The following is a 25,901-nucleotide window of genomic DNA, read 5'->3' as shown; positions in this document are numbered from 1 at the left end:
AAAAAGAATAAAAATTCCTTTTTTAAACAAAAAAATTCACTTTTTATTCTTCTAATTTTTAAAAATAAATATTTACACTTTCAAAGTTTATATATATATTTATATTAAATAACAATTCATAGGAAAAATGTTTATCAACGCGGAAGTAAAAAAAAATTATTGTTACTCACGACATTAGGGTATTGACGCACACAAACGACTCGACAGTTTGTGTATTTTTATCAAACTCGAGATATCCGTGTGTTCTTAAATAAATAAATTCCCCATTCTTTGCAACGAGCCTGTAACATGAATGCTCAAATCCTTCCCCTTTATTGTACACTGAAAATTGAAAACAAAAATAATTATAAATTTAGAATGAAAAACAAAGAGAAATAAGAGAGAAATGCAGATTATCTATTCTCTTAGTTTTTTCTTTCTCACTTTTTTTTTCTTTACTTATTCTTACTTTGTCTAAGACCAATCATGGTCCACCGGAAGTCGTCCTTGTGCATGAATGCAAAGGCACTTTTACCGGAAACCTCCTCTGCCATGTAGCCAGCAACCACCGATATTCTGTGATCGCAAAAAATGATGCGTCCATCCACCAAATGTCGAGTAACGTATTCATCTTTATCAGCCTCCAATAGAGAGAGTTCCGTGATTGTTCTCTTTTTCAGCATGCGAGCAATACCCACAAATATGATATCATTACTCGTGCCATTATTTTCTGCAAAAAAAAAAAAAAAAAACAAGAAACGAAAAATTAGTTTTCTTTATTCTTTCCTCTGGAAACTATAAATAAATCTGATAAAATAAAAACCAGTAATAAAATAAAAATATAGTATAAAAAAATAGAAACTAGAATAAAAAAATAGAAAAAATAAGGACTAAAAATAATATTAAATATGATAAAATAAAAAACGATACAAAATAAAAATACAATATAAAACAAACAAAAAAATAGAAACTAGAATAAAAAAATAATTAAAATAGAAAATAGAAATAATATTGCATTTAATAAACTAAAAAAGCAAATACCAATTAATAACGAATAGTAAAATAAATACTTTTCCCTTGTGATGCAGGGCTCGAACCAGTGAGAGTATTTAAAAATTATGGACTTTACGGACCAAAAATGAAAAACTACGGACTATTTATGGATTAATTACTGACAAAAATATAACCAGTCCGAGTCAAATAAGAAAACGTTTTACAAACTATAAATTAAATTTTTCATAACTATAAAACATGAAGTTATCGATAACTCCGAGTCACCTCCGAGTCTTCGACTCGGAGTGATCGATTTCTTCATGTTTTATAATAATTAAAGATGAAAAATTAATAAAATCATTATTTTACATTATAAGAATATTGTACTTCTTCAAAATTATTTTCATCATTTGAATTCAATTATTATACTCAAGAATTTTTGACTAAAATTCTTCTTTAAATGAATTAATTTTCGAAGAAGTTCTCTGACAATTTTCAAATCCATTTGTTTACAATATTCAATTTAACGAATTTTAATTATTCGTAAATTCTTCAATTAAATATATATTAGAAAATAAAAACTTCAAATAATATAAAAAAAATCCAATTTCTCTAATAATTTGTAATTTTTCCAAAATTAAAAATTTTTTTAGTTTTTTTAACTACATTTTTTCTATAAATCTATTGTTTTTAATAACTTTTTGAAAAAGATTTCTGAGAATTTTCAAATTCATTCATTTTTAACTGAAATTCATTTTTAAATGAATTTTTATAGAAAAATTTTACTAGAATTCAATTATTTAAATTCAAAAATAAATAATTTATTGCATAGTTCAATGTTTCTAAAAATTGAATTCTCATAAAAGAATTTTATCAACAAATTTTTAAATAATTTAATTCTTTTGACGAATTTTAATAAAATTTTTAAGAATAATTACATTTTTCGAGAAATTTGATTAAAAATAATTGAAATTTTGCAATGAGTTTTATTATTTATGAGAATAATTGAGTTCCTAAAAAGAATTTTATTATGTACGAAAATAATTGAGTTTCTAAACAGAATTTTATTATTTATGAAAATAATTGAATTATTGCGAAGAAATTTATAAAAACCCAAATTTGTAAATAATTGAATTCCTGTGGAATTTAAATTATTTTATGAAAATAATTAAATGTTTGCGTAGAATTTAATTAAAATTTTTTTAAATAATTAAATTGTTTTGGAAAATTTTATTAAAATAGTAGATATTGAAAATCATTGAACTAAGGAAAATTTTTGAAAGTAATTTAAATTTTACCAAGAATTTTATTAAAACTTTTGAAAATAATTGAAATTCGGAGAAGAATTTTATTATTTCTAAAGATAATTGAAATTTTAAAGAGAATTTTTTTTAATTTTTGAACATAATTAAATTTCTGCGAAGGATTTTATTACTCTTGAAAACAATTAAATTTCTCCAATTATTTGTAATTTCTGTAAAATTAAAATTTTTTTTAGTGTTTTTAACTAAAATTTCTCTACAAATCCATTATTTTAAATAATTTTTTGGAAGTTTTTTGAGAATTTTCAAATTTATTCGCTTTTAACTGAAATTTTTCTACAAATCCATTATTTTTAATAATTTTTGATAAAGTTTTTTGAGAATTTTCAAATTCATTCGTTTTTAACTGAAATTCATTTTTAAATGAATTTTTATTGGAAAATTCTACTAGAATTCAATTATTTAAATACAAAAATAAATAATTTATTGAATAATTCTTTTTAAATAATTGAATTCTTTTGACGAATTTTAATAAAATTTTTAAGAATAATTACATTTTTTGAGAAATTTGATTAAAAATAATTGAAATTCTGCTGTGACTTTTATTATTTATAAAAATAAATGAATTTCTAAAAAGAATTTTATTATTTATGAAAATAATTGAATTTCTAAAAAGAATTTTATTATTTATGGAAATAATTGAAGTATTGCGAAGAAATTTATAAAAAAAATTTGTAAATAATTGAATTCTTGTGGAATTTTTATTATTTTATGAAAACAATTAAATGTTTGCGTAGAATTTTATTAAAATTTTTTTAAATAATTGAATTGTTTTGGAAAATTTTATTAAAATAGTAAATATTAAAAATCATTGAATTGAGGAAAATTTTTGAAAATAATTGAAATTCGGAGAATAATTTTATTATTTCTATAAAGATAATTGAAACTTTGACGAGAATTTTTTTTTAATTTTTGAACATAATTAAATTTTAGTAAAGAATTTAATTACTTTTAAAAATAATTGAATTTTTGCATTCATTTGTAATTTCTCTAAAATTCACCAAAGTTCCAAAAGTCCTTTACGGACGTTTTTTCAAAAAAACTGACTTTTACGGACTTGAAGTAAATTTACGGACCTAGTTCGAGCCCTGTGTGATGAGAAAGTAAAAATTTAAAAAATAAAATTTTAAATACAAAAAAATACAAATCTCCTTTTTGTCATTTTTTGTAATTTAACTTTTTTTTTATTCATTTTCTTTCCTGTGGGGATTTCTGAGAAATTAAATCACGTACCTCGCTGCTTTAATCTGTTTACATTTAAACCGGCATTTCTGCAGGCATTGGCGAGACAGAGGTTGCCGGAAACGTGAAAACATTCGTATTGAATATGCTCGCGTCTAGACACAGTTCGCTGAGCAATACGGATACTGAAACTTCTCCTTTGCTCTTCTTTAAATGAAAAATCGTCCGAGGAATTGGAACTCTCGTCCAACTGATCGCTGCTCTCAAGCGCTGGGGTCGTGTTTCGTTGAGTGTCATTGAAACTAAAATTCTTTGTAAGCTCCTCATGATCCTCCGGACAGACATAATTATACAGCGACTCGCCAAGCAATTGAGCCTGAAAAACAATTTCATCCAATTTAGAAACAATCTCGCTTATTTATTATTTACTTATAATAAATTAACTAAAGCCGAAGGTTGGAATTCGAGACAGAAGCTATTTGACGCAATCGTCACATCAACTCTCTTATACAATGCAATGCAGGTACTTATAATAAATTAATGATATATAATAATTAAAATCTACATATTTTCCAAATTTTTAGGCAATTTTTTAATGCCACTTTAATATTTTTCCTCTTTTTTTCAAATATTTTCTCTTCTTTGAAATATTTTCCTTTTTTTCAAATTTATTTTTTCCTTTTTTCTATTTCTAAACATTTTTAATAAATATTTAAAAATTCTTTTTGCTTAATTTCCAATCGTGAATACAAAGAACCAAAGAGAAAAAAAATTCGATAATGCACGAAGAATGAAATTATAAAGAAAATGAGAAAAAAAACTTGCAACGTGTACATGCAACACGTTGTCAATGAGATTCATTTGCACACATCAGGTGGTCCCCCTCATAAGACGACAATAAGCCTTGATTTTCTAGACTCTTAAAATATATCTATATACTGATAACCACCGTCTCTTGTGAATCCAAAAAAAAGAAAAAAATATCAAGACTCGTGCGAATCAACGTTTGCTCGTTATGAACTCGAATAATGAATGATCGTTATCTCCTGAATTTGGAGCGATCAAATTTTTAGCGGGGGCGACATCATCAGACATGAACGTTCTATCTTGAAATTTGACTTGCGATGAAGAAAAAAAAAGAAAAGGAAAAGAAATTGAGCAAGAAAATTCCCCTGCAGAACAATTTCTAATTTTTATCAAGATAAAAACGATTTTCTAACTTTAGTCTTGATAAAAATTTTCCAAAAAAAAGGAAATACGTCTGGAATATAATATTCTTGTTTGAAAAGTTCAAAGAATTTCTAAAAAATCTAAAAAATTCAAAATTTAGAAACTAATTATAATTTAAACGCAAATAATATTCAAATACAAATCTCCACTATTTTTTTGAAAAATATTTCAATTTACATATTAAATTGTATTTATTAATATTTTTTTTATTTGAAACATTTTTTTCGCCAAAGGAAAGAAAATTTAAAAAAAATAATTTTCAAAATTTTAACAAATTTAAACGTAAATAATATTTAAATACAATTTCCACTACATTGTTGAAAAATATTTTTAAACCAATATTCCTTAAAATAATTATTTCGATAATTTTTGCAATACAACTCATGATAAAGAATACCAGAAAAAATATACGAAATACTTGTATTTTTTTGTGTCTTGAAAAAAAATTTGTGCCTCGTTTTTTTTATTTTTAAAATAACTTTAAAAACCAGAAATTAGTTTGAAACATTTATCTATTTAAATACAAAAGTGGAATATTTTCGAAAATGATTTTTATTCCCAAAGGAATTTAAATTTTAAAAAAGCAAATTTTTCCTTCAGGTTAAAATTAAAATTTATAATTTTTGCAAGTAAAATTTGTTTTAGTTTTGAAATATTATCATTGAATATATTTTTTTACTCTATTTTAGTCTTCTATCTAAAATAGAATTTTCGTTTTGATTATCAATTATTTTGTTTTATTTTAATTATTTTATTTTTACCAAGAACTAAATTTTTTTCATGACGGCCGTTTTTAAAAAAATTCCACAGAATTCTTAATTTCTTTTTTTTTAATAAGTAAAGGATCTCGAATAATTTCAGATGACCGAACATTAACATTACTTGAGTTACGACTCGTTTATGAATTTATTGAATACGTAAATTATTCATTTCCTCGTAAGTTTTCCAACCGAGATAACAAATATTTCCTTAGACAGTCGATTTTATGTTTAATTTTTAATTCTTTTTTTTAATCTCAAAAAAGTAAATATATGTAATAATTCAAATATTTTTTGTCAATTAAAATCGTTAATTACTGTATAATTTTTTAATTTAATAAAATGATTTTCATTTTTATAAATTGCATTAAGCTTCGACGGAATAAATTAACCAGTAAATTCTATAAATAAATTCATCGCATTTAAATTTACAATTTGACGTTGCTTCTAGAAAGAAAAAATTGACAGATTATATTACCTTTAGTTTGCATTTAAAAATGGAAAATTATTTTTTAAAATTCCTTTTTTATATTATGCAAAAAATGTAAAAAGTGGAAAATTCTTTCATTTCTATTTTAGTTTTGAAAAATTAAATTCTTCTTCTACTTCTTCTTCTTCTTCTTCAAAAACAAAATTGAAAATAATATTTTTTGAATTAACAATAAAATGACAATATTTTAGTTTTCAAAACAAGAATAAAAATTAATTTCTTTAACATAGAATTAAAAAAACGAATGGAAGAATAAAAATTAATTTCTTTGCCATAGAATAGAAAAATGAAAACAAGTCGTGAAAATTGTCGATTAAAATAATTCAATTAAGGAAAAGGAAAAATCTTACAATAATATCGAAAAATTGAGTTTTCAATTTCAGATCACAAGGAATCGGAATGAGAATTCTTCTTCTCGTTCATTAAAGAAAATTTTTTAATTAAATCACCAATTTGTTGCAAATTGTCTAAAAATCGATAGTTGAAATTCCTAATTCTCGATACAATGTAAAATGCAATTTAGAAATATATATCTATAAACTCCAACGTCTAAGTTATTCACGATCCGCAACAAGTGTTTTTAAACCTTGATATGATTTATCTAGTTCCAAAATAGTCACGCGTTAAACATAACAATATTTTTCATGACATCATGACTAAATTACCCTTGTGCTCATTAGATTCTTTTCTTTTTTAACAACAAATGATCCGATTAAAATTTTAATTTGTCTACAAAAATCAAGAACTTCTTTCAATAAAAATTTCCTGAAATATTAATAAATAATTAATAATCGATTTAAATGAAATTTGTCTTCGAATATTAGAGATTTAATGGTTTAAATTTTACGATTCAACTTTCCAATTTAATTCTACTTAATATTAAAGATTTCAAATTAATGATTCAAAATTAACGATTCAATATTAATGACTCAATATAAAATTTTAATTCTCGATATTAATATTAATAGTAAAATTTTCTACGACTTAATAATTTTCTCTTTTGGAAATAATTATTATTTAATTAATATTAATTGCAATAATTTTCCACGACTTAATAATTTTCATTTTTTAAAATCCATTAAAAAGAAAATCTACGAAAAATTTGTCTAATGAGAAATTAAAAATTTTTTATGTTACCTGAGCGTGTCCTAATTGTTGTTCAACATGTTGACTGATATAAACAATTTTTCCTGTACTTGTGACTACAATGAAGAATCCTCCGTTATCACACATGCTCTGCAAAAAAGAAAAGATTAAATAAAAATTTTTTATCAAAAACTTGACAAACTATAATTATAGTGAAAATATCAGCATAAAATTACAATCGAATTTTAATTTTCCCTAATTTATTACTTTTTTTTCACTAAATACTCACATCGATAATAAACTGTTCAAGATTCATTCCGTTGAACCTTTGAGGAAGGAAACCAATCTTTCCTTGTCCAAGAGCTGAAAAATAAAAAATTTCTTTTTTTATAATAATTATTATTTTTTACATTACACTAATATTAATATGAAATTTATAATTTATTTATAATTTTGATTGCAAATGCAAAAAAACAAGTAAATAAAAATAAATAAGAATTATTTTTTTTCCATTAAATAAAATAAATTGAAGAAATAAATTTATATTAAATATAATAAATAAATAATAAATAAAGAAACAAATTATAAAATGAATATAACAGTTTAATAAATATTATTATTAAATATTTTTAAAAAAAAATAAAATTATGCCAGAAAAAATTTATATAGGACAAAAATGATCTTCGGGGAAAAAAAATAATGAAGATCTGCATTAATAATCAAAAAAATAAATTCTTGGGGAAAAGAGAGACGATTTTTTATCAGTCGAATCTGTTCCCTTCTTTTAACTAATAAAAAAATGAGATAAGGGATTTTATTAATAATTCATTAACGAAACTTACTGTATGTGTATCTGAGATAAGCACCAGCCAATCTCAAAATAGAGATCTTATCTGTTTTTCGCGAATTTCCTGCGACCATTGGCAAAAGAGATGCCATCGTCGAGATGTTTGAATTCAAGTTATCTCGTCGTTGCTTCTCCGCCAAATTCCTCGAGGCCCGAGGATTACTGCAAAATAACAGAAAAAATATAAAATTAATTTAAATTATAACATTTTTCTAGAATTTTCTTATTACAATAAATAATAAGATAAACAGAAATTCAATTACTTTAATAAAATGAGTTTATTAATTATTAATTAATTTTTAATTATTTTAATGAGAAAAAATATGAAAAAAATAATAATAAAATAGGACAGAATAATAAAATAGAAATGGTAGAAAAGAATAAAAAAAAGAAATAAAGTAGGATAAAAAAATAATAGAAGAAATAAAAATAGTACAAAAGAATAAAAAACAATAAAATAGGAAAGAGTAAATAAAAATATAATAGAAGAAAAGAATAAAGAAAAATAAAACAAGAAAGAGTAAATAAAAATAATAGAAAAAATAAAAATAGGAGAAAAGAATAAAGAAAAATAAAACAAGAAAGAGTAAATAAAAATAGTAGAAAAAATAAAAATAGTGGAATAGGATAAAGAAAAATAAAATAGGAAAGAATAAATAGAAATAAAGAATAGAAAAAATAAAAATATTAGAAAAAATAAAGAAAATAAAATAGGAAAGAACAGTAAAATAAAAATAGAAAAAATAAAAATAGAAGAAAAGAATAAAGAAAAATAAAACAAGAAAGAGTAAATAAAAATAATAGAAAAAATAAAAATAGGAGAAAAGAATAAAGAAAAATAAAACAAGAAAGAGTAAATAAAAATAGTAGAAAAAATAAAAATAGTGGAAAAGGATAAAGAAAAATAAAATAAGAATAAATAGAAAAGAATAGAAAAAATAAAGAAAATAAAATAGAAAAGAACAGTAAAATAAAAATAGAAAAAATAAAAATAATGAAAACAGGAAAGAATTAAACAATTAAAATAAATAAATAAATAAAGTAATAATAGAAAAAAAGTAAAATAGAAAAGAATAATAAAATAAAAATAGAAAAAATAATAAAATTAAAAAAGTAATAAATAAAAATGGTAAATAAACATTACGAAAGGATTTATTTTCAGAAACTGTTTATATAAATACTAAAAGACAGAAATAATACAAAAATGAAAAGTAAAAAAAATTATTCCTTTCAAAAGCAAAAAACAGAAAAAAAAAAAAATTAAAAATATCGAGTGATAAAATTGAGGCGCAACAGAATATTAAATTTTCATTCTCGTGAATTGTGATTTTGCGTCTTTATAATATTATTGATTCCGATGCAGTTATGTATAATGATTATGTCGCCCTTGATGTTTTCTTTAAAGCGTGTATACCATCAAGTTGTATAGATATATACATTTTTTCTCATTTTTTTTTAAAATAAAAATTCATTTTTTCCATTCCTCATATATAGACATTCAATGACTCAATCTTTGACTTTTAGAGGAGTATAGTATAACGAGACTGACATAAAGACAAAAATAAGTAAATATAGTGTGTGAGCTCGTAAAATCGAGTGACATGCAAATTTTCATGAAAATTTTTAAATTTATGTCTCTGATAATTTGTTAAATAACTTATTCATTTAAAAACATTTTAATACATAGTTAAGAATTTTGATTTTTTTAAAAGAAGAAAAGAAGAAAATAGAGAAGCGTAAAAATAATTATTAAGTTATCTATAGTTAAATTAAAAATGATGCTAGTTAAAAAAAAGTTGGAAGAGTTTCATTATGCGTAAATATATCGAACAATTTCTCTTATGTGAAACAAATTTCTATACGATATCTTTTGCCAAATGCCAATAATACATATTATAATACTATCGTCAATTCACAATATAAAAATCAACGCAAGAAAATTAGATACAAAGTTAAAAGATAATTAAGAGCCATTTCAATTTTTCTTTTTGCAAAAAAAAAGGAAAAATTTTCTTTTCTCCATTTTTTTTTTTTTATAATCTAAAGAGAATTTCACCTAAACGGAAAAAAAATTCGATGATATATAGATTTTTCATGACAGCGCGCAGAGTTCACATTATTTATAACGATCATTAAGATTGAGGGTTAAAGGACACAAAGTAGTTGACTTGCAATAATTTTCGCTCAAGATATTCATAGAATGAGACTTTTTTATAATTATATACAATATAAACGTATATATATAATTATCTTGGAGTTCGTCCAAAGAATCATTTTTCGCCAATAAACAATTGAACTTTCTGGTCTGTCCCCTTTAAGAATCCGGTAAATTTGGCTCGATGCCTAATTTAACAATAATTTTTAAGCCCCCTCGACATTTAATTGCAATTATCGATTTATTTCGAATTTTTCGACAATTTTATTTTTTATTTCTGATTTTTTATTTTTATTTATAATTTATTTTATTTTTATTTATCACTTCTTTCAGGTATACTAAAATTAACTATAATAATTTGAATGTTTTTTCATTCTTTCATTCATTCAATTTTTCTGTCCCTCACACTCTAAAGTTGCCTTTTGTTTATACTTTTGTTTTATGTTAACTTTAGATTATATTATTATGTTATAATTATTTTTATTTTATAATTAATTCAAAATTGTAATGACAAATAGAAAACATCAGAATTTTTTTCACTTCTTTTCATTAAAAGACTAAAATTTTTCTTAAATATTATGTATTATCAAATTGAAATTATGCAGATTTTTGTTCTTTACTTCTAAACAAAATTAGAAAATTGTTAAACAACTGTGATTAAGAAATAGAAAATTTATTTATTTTACTGTAACTTCATCAAAATTATTTTCATCATTGTAATTAAATTATTATTATCTAGAATTTTAAATTATTTTTTATGCGAAAATAATAATTGAATTCCTTAAAAAATTTTTTTAGTTATGAAAATAATTGAATTTTTGTGAAATTCTTGTTATTTATGAAGATAATTAAATGTTTGCATACAATTTTATTAACATTTTTTTTAAATAATTGAATTCTTTTTGGGAAATTTTATTAAAATAGTAGATACTGAAAATCATTGAAATTTTAAAATTTTTTGAAAATAATTGAAATTATGCCAAGAATTTTTTTTTGACATTTATGAAAATAATTGAACTTTGGAGAAGAATGTTGTTATTTATAAAGATAATTAGAATTTTTACGAGAATTTTTTTTCAAATTTTAAACATAGTTGAATTTTTTTTTTTTTTTGAAAATAATTTAATTTCTGCAATTATTTGTAATTTCTCCAAAATCAGGGCACGAACCAGTGAAAGTATTTAAAAATACGGACCAATTGCTGACAAAAATATAACTAGTCCGAGTCAAATAAAAGAACTGTTTACTTAAAATTATAAATCAAATTTTTCATAACTATAATATAATTATAGATCACCCAGTGATAAAATCATTATCAATTTAATTATTATTTTCAAGAATTTTTAACTAAAATTCTTCTTTAAATCGATTATTTTTAATAATTTTTGAAAAAGTTCTTTGACAATTTTCAAATCCATTTGTTTACAATATTCAATTTTACGTAATTTCAATTATTCGTAAATTCTTCAATTAAATATATATTAGAAAATAAATGCTTCAAATAATATAAAAAAAATCCGCAATAAAACTTTCTAAGAAAAAATTTATTCCACAGAATTGTTAGTTAAAAATATGAAAAATTCAAATTTTTAGATTTTAAACTGAAACCTTTTCAAAATCTAAAATTTTAACTGAAATCCATTTTTAAATCAATTTTTATGAGAAAATTCTACTAGAATTCAATTATTTATACAAAAAAAAAACAATTTATTGAATAATTGCATGTTTCTTAAAATTGAATTCTCATAAAGAATTGTATCAATAAATTTTTAAATAATTGAATTCTCTTAAAGAATTTTAATAAAATTTTTAATAATTTTTTAGAGGAAATTGATTAAAATTGTATTAAAAATAATTGAAATTCTGCAATGAGTTTTATTATTTATCAAAATAATTGAATTCCTAAAAAGAATTTTATTATTTACCAAAATTCACGCTATATTGCTTTTAATATTTAATTATTATCTAAAATTTTAACTGAAATTCATTTTTTGAATTCCACTAGTTCAATTATTTAAATACAAAAATAAATAATTCATTGAATAGTTCAATGTTTCTAAAAATCGAATTCTCATAAAAGAATTTTATCAACAAATTTTTAAGAATAATTACATTTTTCGATAAATTTGATTAAAATTTGATTAAAAATAATTGAAATTCTGAAATGATTTTTATTATTTATGAAAATAATTGAGTTCCTAAAAAGAATTTTATTACGTACGAAAATAATTGAATTTCTAAAAAGAATTTTATTATTTATGAAAATAATTGAATTATTGTGAAGAAATTTATAAAAAATTTGTAAATAATTGAATTCCTGTGGAATTTTAATTATTTTATGAAAAGAATTAAATGTTTGCGTAGAATTTTATTACATTTTTTTTAAATAATTGAATTGTTTTGGAAAATTTTATTAAAATAGTAGATATTGAAAATCATTGAACTGAGGAAAATTTTTGAAAGTAATTGAAATTTTACAAAGAATTTTATTAAAACTTTTGAAAATAATTGAAATTCGAAGAAGAATTTTATTATTTCTAAAGATAATTGAAATTTTAAAGAGAATTTTTTTTAATTTTTGAACATAATTAAATTTCTGCGAAGGATTTTATTACTCTTGAAAAGAAAATAAAAATTTCTCCAATTATTTGTAATTTCTGCAAAATTAAAATTTTTTTTAGTGTTTTTAACTAAAATTTTTCTACAAATCCATTATTTTTAATAATTTTTTGAAAAAGTTTTTTGGGAATTTTCAAATTCATTTGTTTTTAACTCAAATTCATTTTTAAATCAATTTTTATTAAAAAATTCAACAAGAATTCAATTATTTAAATACAAAAATAAATAATTTATTGAATAATTTAATGTTTCTAAAAATTGAATTCTCATAACAGAAATTTATCAACAACTTTTTAAATAATTGAATTCTTTTGACGAATTTTAATAAAATTTTTAAGAATAGTTACATTTTTCGAGGAATTGGATTAAAATTGTATTAATAATAATTTATATTCTGCAATGAGTTTTATTATTTATCAAAATAATTGAATTCCTAATAAAAATTTTATTATTTACGAAAATAATTGAATCCCTGTAAAAATTTTATTATTTATGAAAATAATTATTTAATGATTGCGAAGAAATTTATAAAAAAATTTGTAAATAATTGAATTCCTGTGGAATTTTTATTATTTTATGAAAATAATTAAATGTTTGCTTTAGCGCTCAAATTGTTGCTACAATTTAAAAAAAGTAAGTAAGAAGTTAGCCGTGTGCTTCAGCGCCGCGCGAATTGTTGCTAGTAATAAAATTCATAATAATAAAATAAAATAAAATAGAAAAACAATTTTTTTTATTTTGTTATTTCATTATTCATGACGATACTGATTTCGCGGGGAGAATTAAAAAATTCTTCAAAATTGAAATAAATAAATTAAAATAAAGAATTCTAAATTAAAAAAATAATTTTTAAAATTTTATTTTATTTTTCAACCCTTGACGATAATTTATAATTGCTTGGGGAGAGTATATTATCGACACATGATAAAATATTGCAATAATAAGCGCACGCCTGGTCATTTGTCATCAGAGAAATGATGCTGTTGATGATGATCATCACATCTCATTTCGTTCGTTCATTCTCCGGTGCAACTCATCACTTGCCAACTGGCTTTGACGTACACAACATGTCTCCGAAATGGCCTTGGGAAAAAAATTTATTATTTACAAGAGACGTTATCACTCGAATATAACCAGAAGCCGCACATTGGATTAACACGTAATAAATAATTTATACATAATAATGCCGCGACATATATATTTAATTTTATATGCTATATATATATATATATACATATCGAGCTTTTCAAATCATTTCTTATATATGGGCAATTCCACGTGAGATTTCAGTCGACCTCTTAAAATCGGCCAAAAATATTTTTTTTCTATTCTGTATTGAAAAAAAACAGATACGTATTTTTTTATTATTTTTTTGGAGGCCACATTTTTGAGTTATGAATTTTCAAAATTTTTGCTTTTTAAATGTAGGTATATTTTTAATGTCAGATAACACAAAAAATATTGCTTCTTTTCATTTTTTGACAAGAGAAAAAAAGTTTTGTTTTTCTCTCTACTTTTGAATAATCATAACAAAAAATTTTTTTTTTCATTTTTTATTAAAAAAATAAAAAAATTTTATAAACAAATTAATTTTTTTTAACTTTGGGTATGATAAATTTTTAATTTTCTTCTTTTAAAACATACCTCGAAATGATAAGAAGGTTTTGCAAAAAGTTTCAGAGTGGGCCTGACAAGTTTGATGGGTTCAAAAAAATAATTAAGCTGTCCGTGCAGGTCGCACGCATGTGGCACAATGAGATTTTTTTACAATTTATTATTAAAAATTGTCTAGAGCCTACAAATTTTATCGGATTTTGATTATTATTGAATTTTTAGGCTCTAAACGATTTTTAATAATAAATTGTAAAAAAATCCCATTGTGCCACGTGCGTGCGACCTGCACGGAGAGCTTAATTATTTTTTTGGACCCATCAAACTTGTCAGGCCCACTCTGAAACTTTTTGCAAAACCTTCTTATCATTTCCAGGTATGTTTTAAAAAAAGAAAATTAAAAATTTATCATACCCAAAGTTAAAAAAAATTAATTTGTTTATAAAATTTTTTTATTTTTTTAATAAAAAATGAAAAAAAAATTTTTTTGTTATGATTATTCAAAAGTAGAGAGAAAAACAAAACTTTTTTTCTCTTGTCAAAAAATGAAAAGAAGCAATATTTTTTGAGTTATCTGACATTAAAAATATACCTACATTTAAAAAGCGAAAATTTTGAAAATTCATAACTCAAAAATGTGGCCTCCAACAAAAAAAAAAAAAAATACGTATCTGTTTTTTTTCAATACAGAATAGAAAAAAAATATTTTTGGCCGATTTTAAGAGGTCGACTGAAATCTCACGTGGAATTGCCCATATATAAGACACATGTTACTTTTCCATATTAAACATTATAGTCACACGTCATTCCTGATTAAGAAAAGAAAAGAGAAAATAAAAATCGGAAATCAAGATTTAATATAAGTTACAGATGATAATTCGTTTTTATCAGAAATTTACCCTTTGACATCGGTGTGTGTTGTTTTCATTTTTCGAGAAAAATAACTCTTTCTCTTTCTCACTCGGAGAACAATTATTATTTTTGGTTACCAAGGGAAATCAATGGCGCACTTTATGCAGATAATAGTATTCAAATCTTGAGAAACATATTTTTTTTTAATTGCAAATCAAATTATTGTGTTTACAGTGTTTTTTTTTAATCTCTGTTGGAAACCAATCACTTTAGTGTATAAGTTTAGTGATTCGTTTCTTAGTTGAGGAAAATTCACCGTATCTTTGGAGGCAGATAAATTTTACTATACTATAGTATAGTAAAATTTATGTTACTAAAGATTATTATGCGGTAAAATTTACTGTACTAAAATTTATTTACTAAATTAAATTTCAAATCAGTTAACTTGATTTCGTAAACTTAGAATAAAATTAAAATAAAATTTACAATAAATTCAATTAGATAAAAAATGAAATTAAAATTTTGCCGATGTCAAAGGGTAAATTTCTGATAAAAACGAATTATCATCTGTAACTTATATTAAATCTTGATTTCCGATTTTTATTTTCTCTTTTCTTTTCTTAATCAGGAATGACGTGTGACTATAATGTTTAATATGGAAAAGTAACATGTGTCTTATATATAAAGTATATTATATTTTACTTTATTATTTAATTATTTTATTATTTTTACTTCTTATTATTTTTCTTCTTCTTAATTAATTTCAATATATTTCATTTTTTTCAATATAATAATCTTTTGAGAAGTACAATAATTAATTTTGTTAAGATTTTTGAAAATTTTAATTAAATTATTTTTGAAGAATTTCTTTAAATTTTTTATAAATAATAGTTTTTTAAAAAATAATTTTAATTAAAAATTTTGAAAATAATTGAATTTTATGAACAATCTTTTTCAATTTTTTAAAATAAAAATAAAAATTGAATTCTTTCATGAAATTTTATTAAAAATAATTAACGTAGAGTGTTTTCAGGACCTTAATTTTTGTCAAATAAAATTGTTTATAATATTATTATTATTAATATTATATTATTATTATTATTATTATTATTAATATTATTATTATTTATTTATTTTATTGTTTTTATTGTTTTTGACCCAAGGCCACAATATAAACAATTTTATTAAAAATAATTGAATTTTTCAAAGAATTTTACTATTTATAAAATAATTGAATTTTTTCGAAAAATTTTATTAAAAATTGGATTCTTTCGTCAAATATTGTTTTGAATACAATTGCGAATTCTTAATAAATATTTTACTATACCTATTTATAAATATAATTTAATTATTTGAAGGATTTATTTAAATTTTAGAAACTAATTAAATTTTTTCGAAAAATATTATTAAAAATTTTTTAAAAATTGAATTCTTTCATGAAATGTTATTAAAATTGGATGCAAAATAATTGAATTTTCGCAAAGACTTTTACAATTATTTTATAGGTAAATAAAATTGAATTGTTTCAGAGGATTTTTAAAATTTTTAGAAAATAATTGAAATTTTTGGAAAAATTCTATAACGAATTAAGAGAAAAATTGAATTCTTTCGTGAAATTTAGGTCTGTGAAGTTGGCTCCGACATGTCAAAATTTTTTACTTTTCTAAGTAGTATTCGTTTGTCCAAGATAGGTCCACGTTTGTCCAACCATTAATTTTTTTGTCCACCAAAAAAAAGTTTCAAAAAAAAAAAAAAAAAAATTCTAAATTTTTTTTTTTTTAAATTTTGTTTCTAACTTAGTCTAGGAGGGTGGAATAAATTTTCTAATGGGTGGACAAACGAAATTACAACTTGGACAAACATCAGAAACAATAAAATCAACATTCCCACCAATTGTTTAAACAATTTCACTAGTTGAATTAATTTTCCAGTAGGTGGACTAACGAGATTTTTACTTCAGGGTTGCCACATTTCAGGCAATCACGGAATTCAGGGAAAAGTCTGGGAAAATAGAATTAGTCAGGGAAATCATGGAAAAGTTAGGGATTTTTACTAAAAGTACTGGAAAAAATTAAATGTTTTGAATTGATAAGAATATTTTAATTTTTTGTGTATTTTTTGTTTGCCGTATAAACTTAAAACTATGAAATTATGAATTCTAAAAAAACCTTAAATTTTTTCAACTTCTGACAATAATTTATTTTCTATTTAAATAACTTAATTCAATTCAAAAACTGCGATAAATTTATTACTTATAAATCATTTAATGAAATATTTTTTTAAAATTTTAATTCCAATAATTCTGTTGAAATTAAATTAAATTTTGAAAATTTTAACCCAATTCTTTTACATAAATTAACTATTTTAGTAAATATTAAAATTCTTTCGAGATATTTAAATATTTTCAAAAATTAAAAAAAAAATTTTTAACGTTTCAATTATCTTTATAAATCCCAAAATTCTTCGCCGAAATTCAATTATATTCAGGAATTTTTATAAAATTCATAGTAAAATTCAATTATTTTCATAAACAGCAATTTGATTTATCATAAGAATTTAATTATTTTCAAAATTAATCAAATTCTTGGAATAAATTCAATTATTTTTAAAAAATCTAAAAAAATCGTCAACACTTTTATAAATGAATAACGAAATTCTTCAAAAAAATTTAATTATTTTCAGGAATTTTAATAAAATGCATTCCAGAATTCAATTACTTTCATAAATAATAGTATTCATCACAAGAATTTAATTATTTTAAAAAATAATAAAATTCATTGAAGAATTTCAATTATTTTTAATACAATTTGAATCCAATTCTTCGAAAAATGTATTTATTTTTAAAAATTTCATTAAAATGCGTTGAAAGAATCCAATTATTTATAATAATTTGTTGATAAAAATGTGTATAAGAATTCAATTCTAAGAAACATTCAATTATTCAATGAATTATTTATGTTTGTATTTAAATAATTGAATCCAATAAAAATTGATTTAAAACTTAATTCTAGTTCAAGTTTTATATACCTAATAATTTAATTTTGGAGAAGTTACTATTAATTGCATTTTTTAAAAAAATAATTAAATTTTGTCACTCTTTTGAAATAAAATCTTAAAAAATCTGAATTTTTTATATATTTAGGTAATTAAAAATTCTATTGAATTAATTTTCTTCTAATATATATTTAATTGGAGAATTTCCGAATAATCGAAATTTCACGTAAAATTGAATTGAAAATAAATGGATTTGAAAAATTCAAAAAGGTTACCTTTTGTATTTTAGAAACAAAGTTGAAAATGTACATTTGTGAGACGTCAACTATTAAAATTGTTTAAACAATTGGTGGGAATGTTGATTTTATTATTTCTGACGTTTGTCCAAGTTGTAAGTTCGTTTGTCCACCCATTAGAAAATTTATTCCACCCTCTCAGACTAAGTTAGAAACAAAAAAAGTTGAAAATGTACATTTATCAGAAGTCAAGTACTGAAATTGTTTAAACAATTGGTGGGAATGTTGATTTTATTGTTTCTGACGTTTGTCCAAGTTGTAAGTTCGTTTTTCCACCCATTAGAAAATTTATTCCACCCTCTCAGACTAAGTTAGAAACAAAAAAAGTTGAAAATGTACATTTATCAGAAGTCAACTATTGAAATTGTTTAAACAATTGGTGGGAATGTTGATTTTATTGTTTCTGATGTTTGTCCAAGTTGTAATTTCGTTTGTCCACCCATTAGAAAATTTATTCCACCCTCCTAGACTAAGTTATAGAAACAAAATTTAAAAAAAAAAAAATTTAGAATTTTTTTTTTTTTTTTGAAACTTTTTTTTGGTGGACAAAAAAATTAATGGTTGGACAAACGTGGACCTATCTTGGACAAACGAATACTACTTAGAAAAGTAAAAAATTTTGACATGTCGGAGCCAACTTCACAGACCTGTGAAATTTTCTTGAAAATAATTGAATTTTTACAAAGATTTTACAATTAAAAAAAATAATTGAATTGTTTCGAAGGATTTATTAAAATTTTAGAAAACAATAAAATTGTATTAGTTGGTAAAATTTTATTAAAATTTTGTTCAAAAATAATTGAATTTTTGCAAAAAATTTTACTATTTATAAAAATAATTGAATTCTTGCGGAGAATTTTATTAAAATTTTTGAAATTAGTAAACAAGAATAATTAATTAGTAAATTTATTAATAATTGAATTTTTTTAAAGTTTGAATCTGAAATTATTCAAAACTTAATATTTGAAAATAAAATATTTTGTAATTTGCATAATAATAATAAATTGAATGTCACCTTCCACGCGCTAGTGCAAGTAATATTTGTTAGTAATTTATATATCACAATTAAAATAATATTATTTATATAATAATTAAAATAAAATAATAAATTAACAAAATAAGAATTATTTAAATAATTAATTAATCCCAAATCTTCAGATTCAGAGATAGTAAATCTACTAATTTTATTACTAAATAAGATTTTTTTATAAAATAAACAAAATAATTTTTTAATATTTGTATAGTTTCAAATAAGGATGTTTTTCGACAAAAAAAAAAAAAAAAATGTCGAGAGGGATGCGCCTCTTTCACAAACCCCTTGACGAAAAACAGGGAAAAAACCGCCCTCTTGTCGTTAAGGTCTCGACAGTTTCGATCCATCCAACCCTCTCTATATTTTTGAAGGGGGGGGGGGATACTTGCGAGGGTGTAGGCATACAAAATCGAAACAGGGAACGAACGCAGGATCTGGATCGTTACTTCAGTCTGGCTAGGTCCATTGAATTTTTTCTCTCTCTTTTTTATTCTCTTTTTTACTATATCAGAGGTCAAGGTTAAGCGAACATTATCATCTATAAACCAGACGCTATATTTATAATTAATTACACACTCGGGAAAATAACTATATTAATTAAAAACATTTTTCTCTATACATATACACAAGATAGCATATTCTACTCATTAGTTTCTTTTTTGTCACCAAAGGGAATAAACTTCAACTTTTTCAACTAAACTTTATTATATTTATTATTTATAATATTATTATTAATACTACAAATAAATATTTATTTTATTTATTTATTTATTTATATTTTGAACGTTCAAAACTTGAGGGACCTTAAAAAATATACTGCCAGTAAAAGAAAATTAGTTTATATAATTATTTTTTAATTATTTACTATTCATAAATATTTATTTAATCTATTATTCATAAATTAAAAAAAATATTAAATTTTTTAAATAATAATGTAATTTTTAATGAATAGGAATTATAATTAAAATAATTGTATCTTTCTTTTCATTTTCTTTTAATATTAGTGAATATTGCAATATTAATTTAATAATATAAATTATAATATAGTATAAATAATATATTAATTTTAATAATATTTAATAAATAAAATACCAATTTTTTGTGAAATTCGAAAAAATAGAAAAATAGCTAAGTAATAAAAAAAGTTTTTCCCGATATGATTCACCATCGAAGATATCATTATACTACATATCACTTAGAAAAAACAGTTTAAAATGCATTTATAAAAATAGAATTTTTACAGTGCACATTTCCGTAAAAAATGCTAAATTTAATACAGAGTAAAGTAATAAAAATATCCCTCGCCATATTATAAAACGATGAACATTGTACTTTCTGAATATAAATATTATAGTCGCATGTTAATCGCGACTGATGATAAACGTAAATAGCAGATATCGTTTCTTGAAATATATAGAGAAAAAAAATATCAAAATACAGCTACCTTGAAGTGTATATACATTACTATATCGCTTAGGAAAACCCTGACCTCATCTAATGCCGGCCGCATACATGCTTAAACTTCATCATAGATTTAAAACAATTGTTTCCTATTATATATACACAACAAACTGTATGTATATAAATTTTATTCAATCTACAATTTCATTTATGACCTTTCCGTGAAACAAAAACAAAAAATAACTTTATATATTTTCAACAAACACGAGAAATCGTTACATTAATAGCAAATAGAGGCAGTACTGCATAGAAAAATAGAGTGATTCTTTAAAATGGAGGGAAAAAAACAACTTTCCTTTATATTCAATTTTTTCTTTCGAACAACACTGAAACCCTCTCTTGGAAAAAAATTTCGCAGAATGCAAATCAAGGTGGGAAAAAAAACGTTTTCTATTAGGTTCAAAAATAGTTGTGACAAAGAAACTTTAATTGTAAGTATACGGGGAAAAAAATTTCAATCATTTGTAAAACAAAACAAAGGAAAATTGAAAAGGTGACGAAGAAAAAACCAGAGAAAAAAGGAAATAAAACAAGAAAAATAAATTAAAAAAGAAAAATAAAGTGGAGAACGAAAATTAATTAAAAAATAACAAAAAAGTAAACAAAGACAAAATAAAAGTAAATGAGTAAGGTTAGGAATAAAATAAAAAGAAAACGAAGAAAATAAAGTAAAAAATATAGTTGTGAATAAAATGAAAACAGGCTTCACAGTCTGTCCCCTATTTCCCTAAAAGCCCCCTTTTTTTAATTTTGGCCCCTAAACGTACCCTATTTTCAAAATTTCCCCTATTTTTTTCTTTTATCTTTTAATGATGAATTCACACCAAATTTAGCTTCGTAAACTATAAAACTGCCACTAATTCTAATAAAAAACCTTCAAAAATTTTTTCTATTTCTGACAAGAATGAATTTTTTAATATTATTTAATTATTACAAAAGTTTTAATGCAATTATCTTGATAAATAACAAAATTCTTCACAGAAATTCAATAATTTTTAGGAATTTTAATAAAATTCTTTACAAAATTCAATTATTTTCATAAGTTACAATATTCATCCCAAGAATTCAATTATTTTCAAAAGTAATGAAATTCTTAGAAGAAATTCAATTATTTTGATAAAATTTTCACGAATATCTCTTAACAATTTAATTATCTTTACAAATAGCAAAATTTTTCGCCAAAAATTTAATTATTTCAGAAAAAATTTATAAAAATCTTTGCAAAAGTTCAAAATTACTTTCGAAAGTTTTTTGCAATTCAATAATTTTCAATATTTACTATTTTCATCAAATTTATCAACAGATTTAATTATAGAAAAAATTTGTTGATACAATTCTACGCAAAAATTCAATTATATTCATAAATAATAAAATTTCATTTACGAATTCAATTATTTTCATCGCAGAATTTCAAATACTTTTAATACAATTTTTAAAAAATTCCTTGAAAAATGCAATTATTATTACAAATTTTATTAAAACTGGAGGAAAGAATTCAATTTTAAGTAGCATTCAATTATTCAAATAAAACAATAAAATTCGTTGCAATAATTCAAATATTTTCATAAATAACATTTAATTAGTCGCAGAAAAGCAATTACTTTCAAAAATTTTTCAAGTAATTTTGCAGAAGAATTCTAATTAGCTTGATAAACAACAAAATTGCATAAATTCTTCCCATAAAATCAATTATTCTAAGGAGTTTTGATAAAATTCTTTTCCAAAATTCAATTATTTTGATAAATATCAAAAATTCATCACAAGAATTCAATTCTTTTGAAAAGTAGATAATTAAATACTTTGCAGAAATTAAATTATTTTCAAAATTTTTTTAAAAATCTTCTCAGAAATTCAATTATTTTAAAAGAATTTAATAAAATTCTTCTCAGAAATTAAATTATTTTTAAAAATTTTGATAAAATTTGATGTAAGAATTCAATTACTTTCATAAATAATTAAATTTTTACAGGAATTCAATTATGTTGAAAAGTTTTAATAAAATTCGTTTTAAAAATTCAATTATTTAAAAAGTTTTTATCAAAATATTCTTAAGAATTCAATTATTTTTACAAATTATAAAAATCTCAGAAATTCAATTAAATTTAAAAATTTTATTATAATTCCTCTTAGAAATTCAATTATTTTTAAAAATTTTAATAAAATTCTATGTGAAAATTCAATTATTTTCATAATTCTTTCCATAAAATAAATTATTCTAAGGAATTTTAATAAAATTCTTTTCCAAAATTCAATTATTTTGATAAATATCAAAATTCATCAGAAGAATTCAATTCTTTTGAAAAGTAATTAAATACTTTGCAGAAATTAATATATTATCAAAATTTTTTTAAATTCTCGTCAAGAATTAAATTATTTTTATAAGTAGACAGGGAAATTATTCTTAAGAATTAAATTATTGTCAAAATTTTTTTAAAAATTCTTCTTAAGAAGTCAATTATTTTCAAAAATATTAATAAAATTCTTCTCATGAATTCAATTGTTTTCAAAAATTATTATTTTAATTCTTATCAGGAATTCAATTATTTTTGAAAAATTTAATAAAATTCTTGAAAAAGTTTCCAATTATTTTCAAAAATTGAGTGCTTGGATACAACAAGGGGACGTACGCTCGGCGAGCCGCTTTAAAGTCAGTCAAAGGTACCGTAAAGTGTAAAAAATGAAAATTCAAAATTTTAAATTTTGAAAACTGCCATCTTATAGGAAATAAAAATGCGCATCTTTTTTTTCTTTGAAATTTCTTTGAATAATTAATATTTTTATATGATAATGGAAAAAATGTGATTAATTTTCAATGTTAAATTTCATTGAATTTTAAAACATAAATCGTCGTATCTCCGACAAAAATGAATGAATTCTTTTGATTTTTGGTATACAAATGCATTTGGACCTATAGAAGACGACAATATCACGAAAATGTTAAAAGCAATTAATTGTTTATTGATTTTTAATTGTTAATACTGACCGGTCAAAAATAATTTTTTCTTATCTTTGGCTGCAAAAAGTATGCGGGGAACTTTAAAATTCAAACAACTTCCAGTGAGACATTTGTTTATTACGATGCACGGAAAGAAAAAGTCCGTCAATCATTAATAGACTAGTATATTACTTTGAGACGGGACACAAAATCATTCAATGGATAACATACTTTGAGTCACAATCAGTGACGAGTTGCTTGCTAAAATTTAGAAAACTGTCATCAATATATAAAACTCGTTCACTAAAATTTAGAAAACTGTCTATTAAATTTTCTATGACTATCAAAAGCATTCAAAAAATTCAACTTCTTTCAGAATTATCCCTAATTTTAGACACTATTTGGTACAGAATGAACACATTTTTTTCGTTGCACAGTTCCGATATTTTATTTACACTCTTAGACGCTTTAGACCAACACATTTTCCAACACATTTTCGCACTTATAATAACTACACGTAGAAACGCACACTTATAACACTTTAAGTTTAGAAGCAAACTGTTCTTATATACCAAATAACAAAATTTTTCACAACTTGTGAGAAATGATTTTGCACTAATAACTACTTTTTAATTAGCGAGAAATATAAAAGAAAATATATTTTCATCGAGGTCAATTTCTAGACGCAATTCAACTGCAAATTGTTAGTTAAGTTAAATATTCACATTACACATAATAGTATATAGGGATATGTATAGCAGACAGCAAAAACACATGGACTATAGAGAAACCGGAAGAAATGCGCATCGGTACACTGCGCAACAATGCGCTAGTGAAGAGCGCCGATTTAGAATACGAGTCAACTAACGTTTCACAAACTTTCACTAATGATTCGTAAACATTCAAACAGCCATTGATAACAATTCAGCATTAAATCTAAAACAATTGGTCACATACTGGCATTCTAATCAATCCATGACTCGTTTTCAATCGTTAAGTAAAGTTAAGTAACCATCAACGGAAAAAGTGTCCCGTCTCAAAGTAATATACTAATCCATTAATGGTTGACGGACTTTTTCTTTCCGTGTGTGAAGAAGTTTTCTGTAAAATTGCAGAAAGATTAGTTTTATATTTACAGAAATACAATAGTTTTAAGAAAAATGCTCGCGCCGCCAACGATCCCTACCGCACAGATTTTAAGGTTAGTTGCACGGTAAAGTTTTATTTATGTATAAATATATGTGTGTAATATTTGCATTGAATTATTTATTAACTATTACATACTATACAACATAGGTATACACTTTTTTAATAATTTTGTAAAATATTATGTGTATGAATAAAAATATTACAAATAATTCTAGCAGTATTTAATTAAATTAAGATTAATATCTGTGTTAAAAGAAATGTTTTTATTTTAAACATTATTAAATTTATAAAACGTTTTTAGATGTTAATATTATTGTTTAAAAACTAGGAAAAATTTTTATTTTAAACAATTTTTGACAATTGTGATATTTTGAACTATTATATTTTAATAGATACCTATTATTAGATTATACTAGATTCAACATAGTATGTAATTAAAAAGGACATTAAGTGTTGTTGCAGCATATTGAGTAATAGTTTTAATACATTATAGAGTCGATAAAAATTGAGTTGTAAATAAACGATATACTAACAAAAATAAATATCAGAAATAATCTTAATTTAATTAAATATTGCTAGAATTATTTGTAATATTTTTATTCATACACATAATATTTTACAAAATTATTAAAAAAGTGTATACCTATGTTGTATAGTATGTAATAGTTAATAAATAATTCAATGCAAATATTACACACATATATTTATACATAAATAAAACTTTACCGTGCAACTAACCTTAAAATCTGTGCGGTAGGGATCGTTGGCGGCGCGAGCATTTTTCTTAAAACTATTGTATTTCTGTAAATATAAAACTAATCTTTCTGCAATTTTACAGAAAACTTCTTCACATCGTAATAAACAAATGTCTCACTGGAAGTTGTTTGAATTTTAAAGTTCCCCGCATAC

General features: G+C 22.1%; 1 protein-coding gene across 3 annotated transcripts in view; it reads right to left on the bottom strand.

Moving 5' to 3' along the window:
- LOC122498039 (circadian locomoter output cycles protein kaput-like) overlaps positions 1–25,901 on the bottom strand; it is a 97,391-nt gene that overhangs the window by 6,033 nt on the left and 65,457 nt on the right. For all 3 annotated transcript variants that reach the window (XM_043605536.1, XM_043605537.1, XM_043605535.1), the window contains 6 exons: positions 7,883–8,049; positions 7,330–7,403; positions 7,092–7,190; positions 3,528–3,852; positions 449–709; positions 171–321 (listed from right to left, as the gene is read on the bottom strand). In XM_043605536.1, coding sequence (XP_043461471.1) covers positions 171–321; positions 449–709; positions 3,528–3,852; positions 7,092–7,190; positions 7,330–7,403; positions 7,883–8,049 — 1,077 coding nt within the window. The remainder of the gene's footprint in view (positions 1–170; positions 322–448; positions 710–3,527; positions 3,853–7,091; positions 7,191–7,329; positions 7,404–7,882; positions 8,050–25,901) is intronic.

The sequence above is a fragment of the Leptopilina heterotoma genome, unplaced genomic scaffold (genome assembly GCF_015476425.1).
Source record: "Leptopilina heterotoma isolate Lh14 unplaced genomic scaffold, ASM1547642v1 Lhet_14, whole genome shotgun sequence".
NCBI lineage: Eukaryota > Metazoa > Arthropoda > Insecta > Hymenoptera > Figitidae > Leptopilina > Leptopilina heterotoma.
The sequence above is the reverse complement of the archived record's forward strand: the minus strand, read 5'-3'. Positions and strand labels throughout refer to the sequence as shown.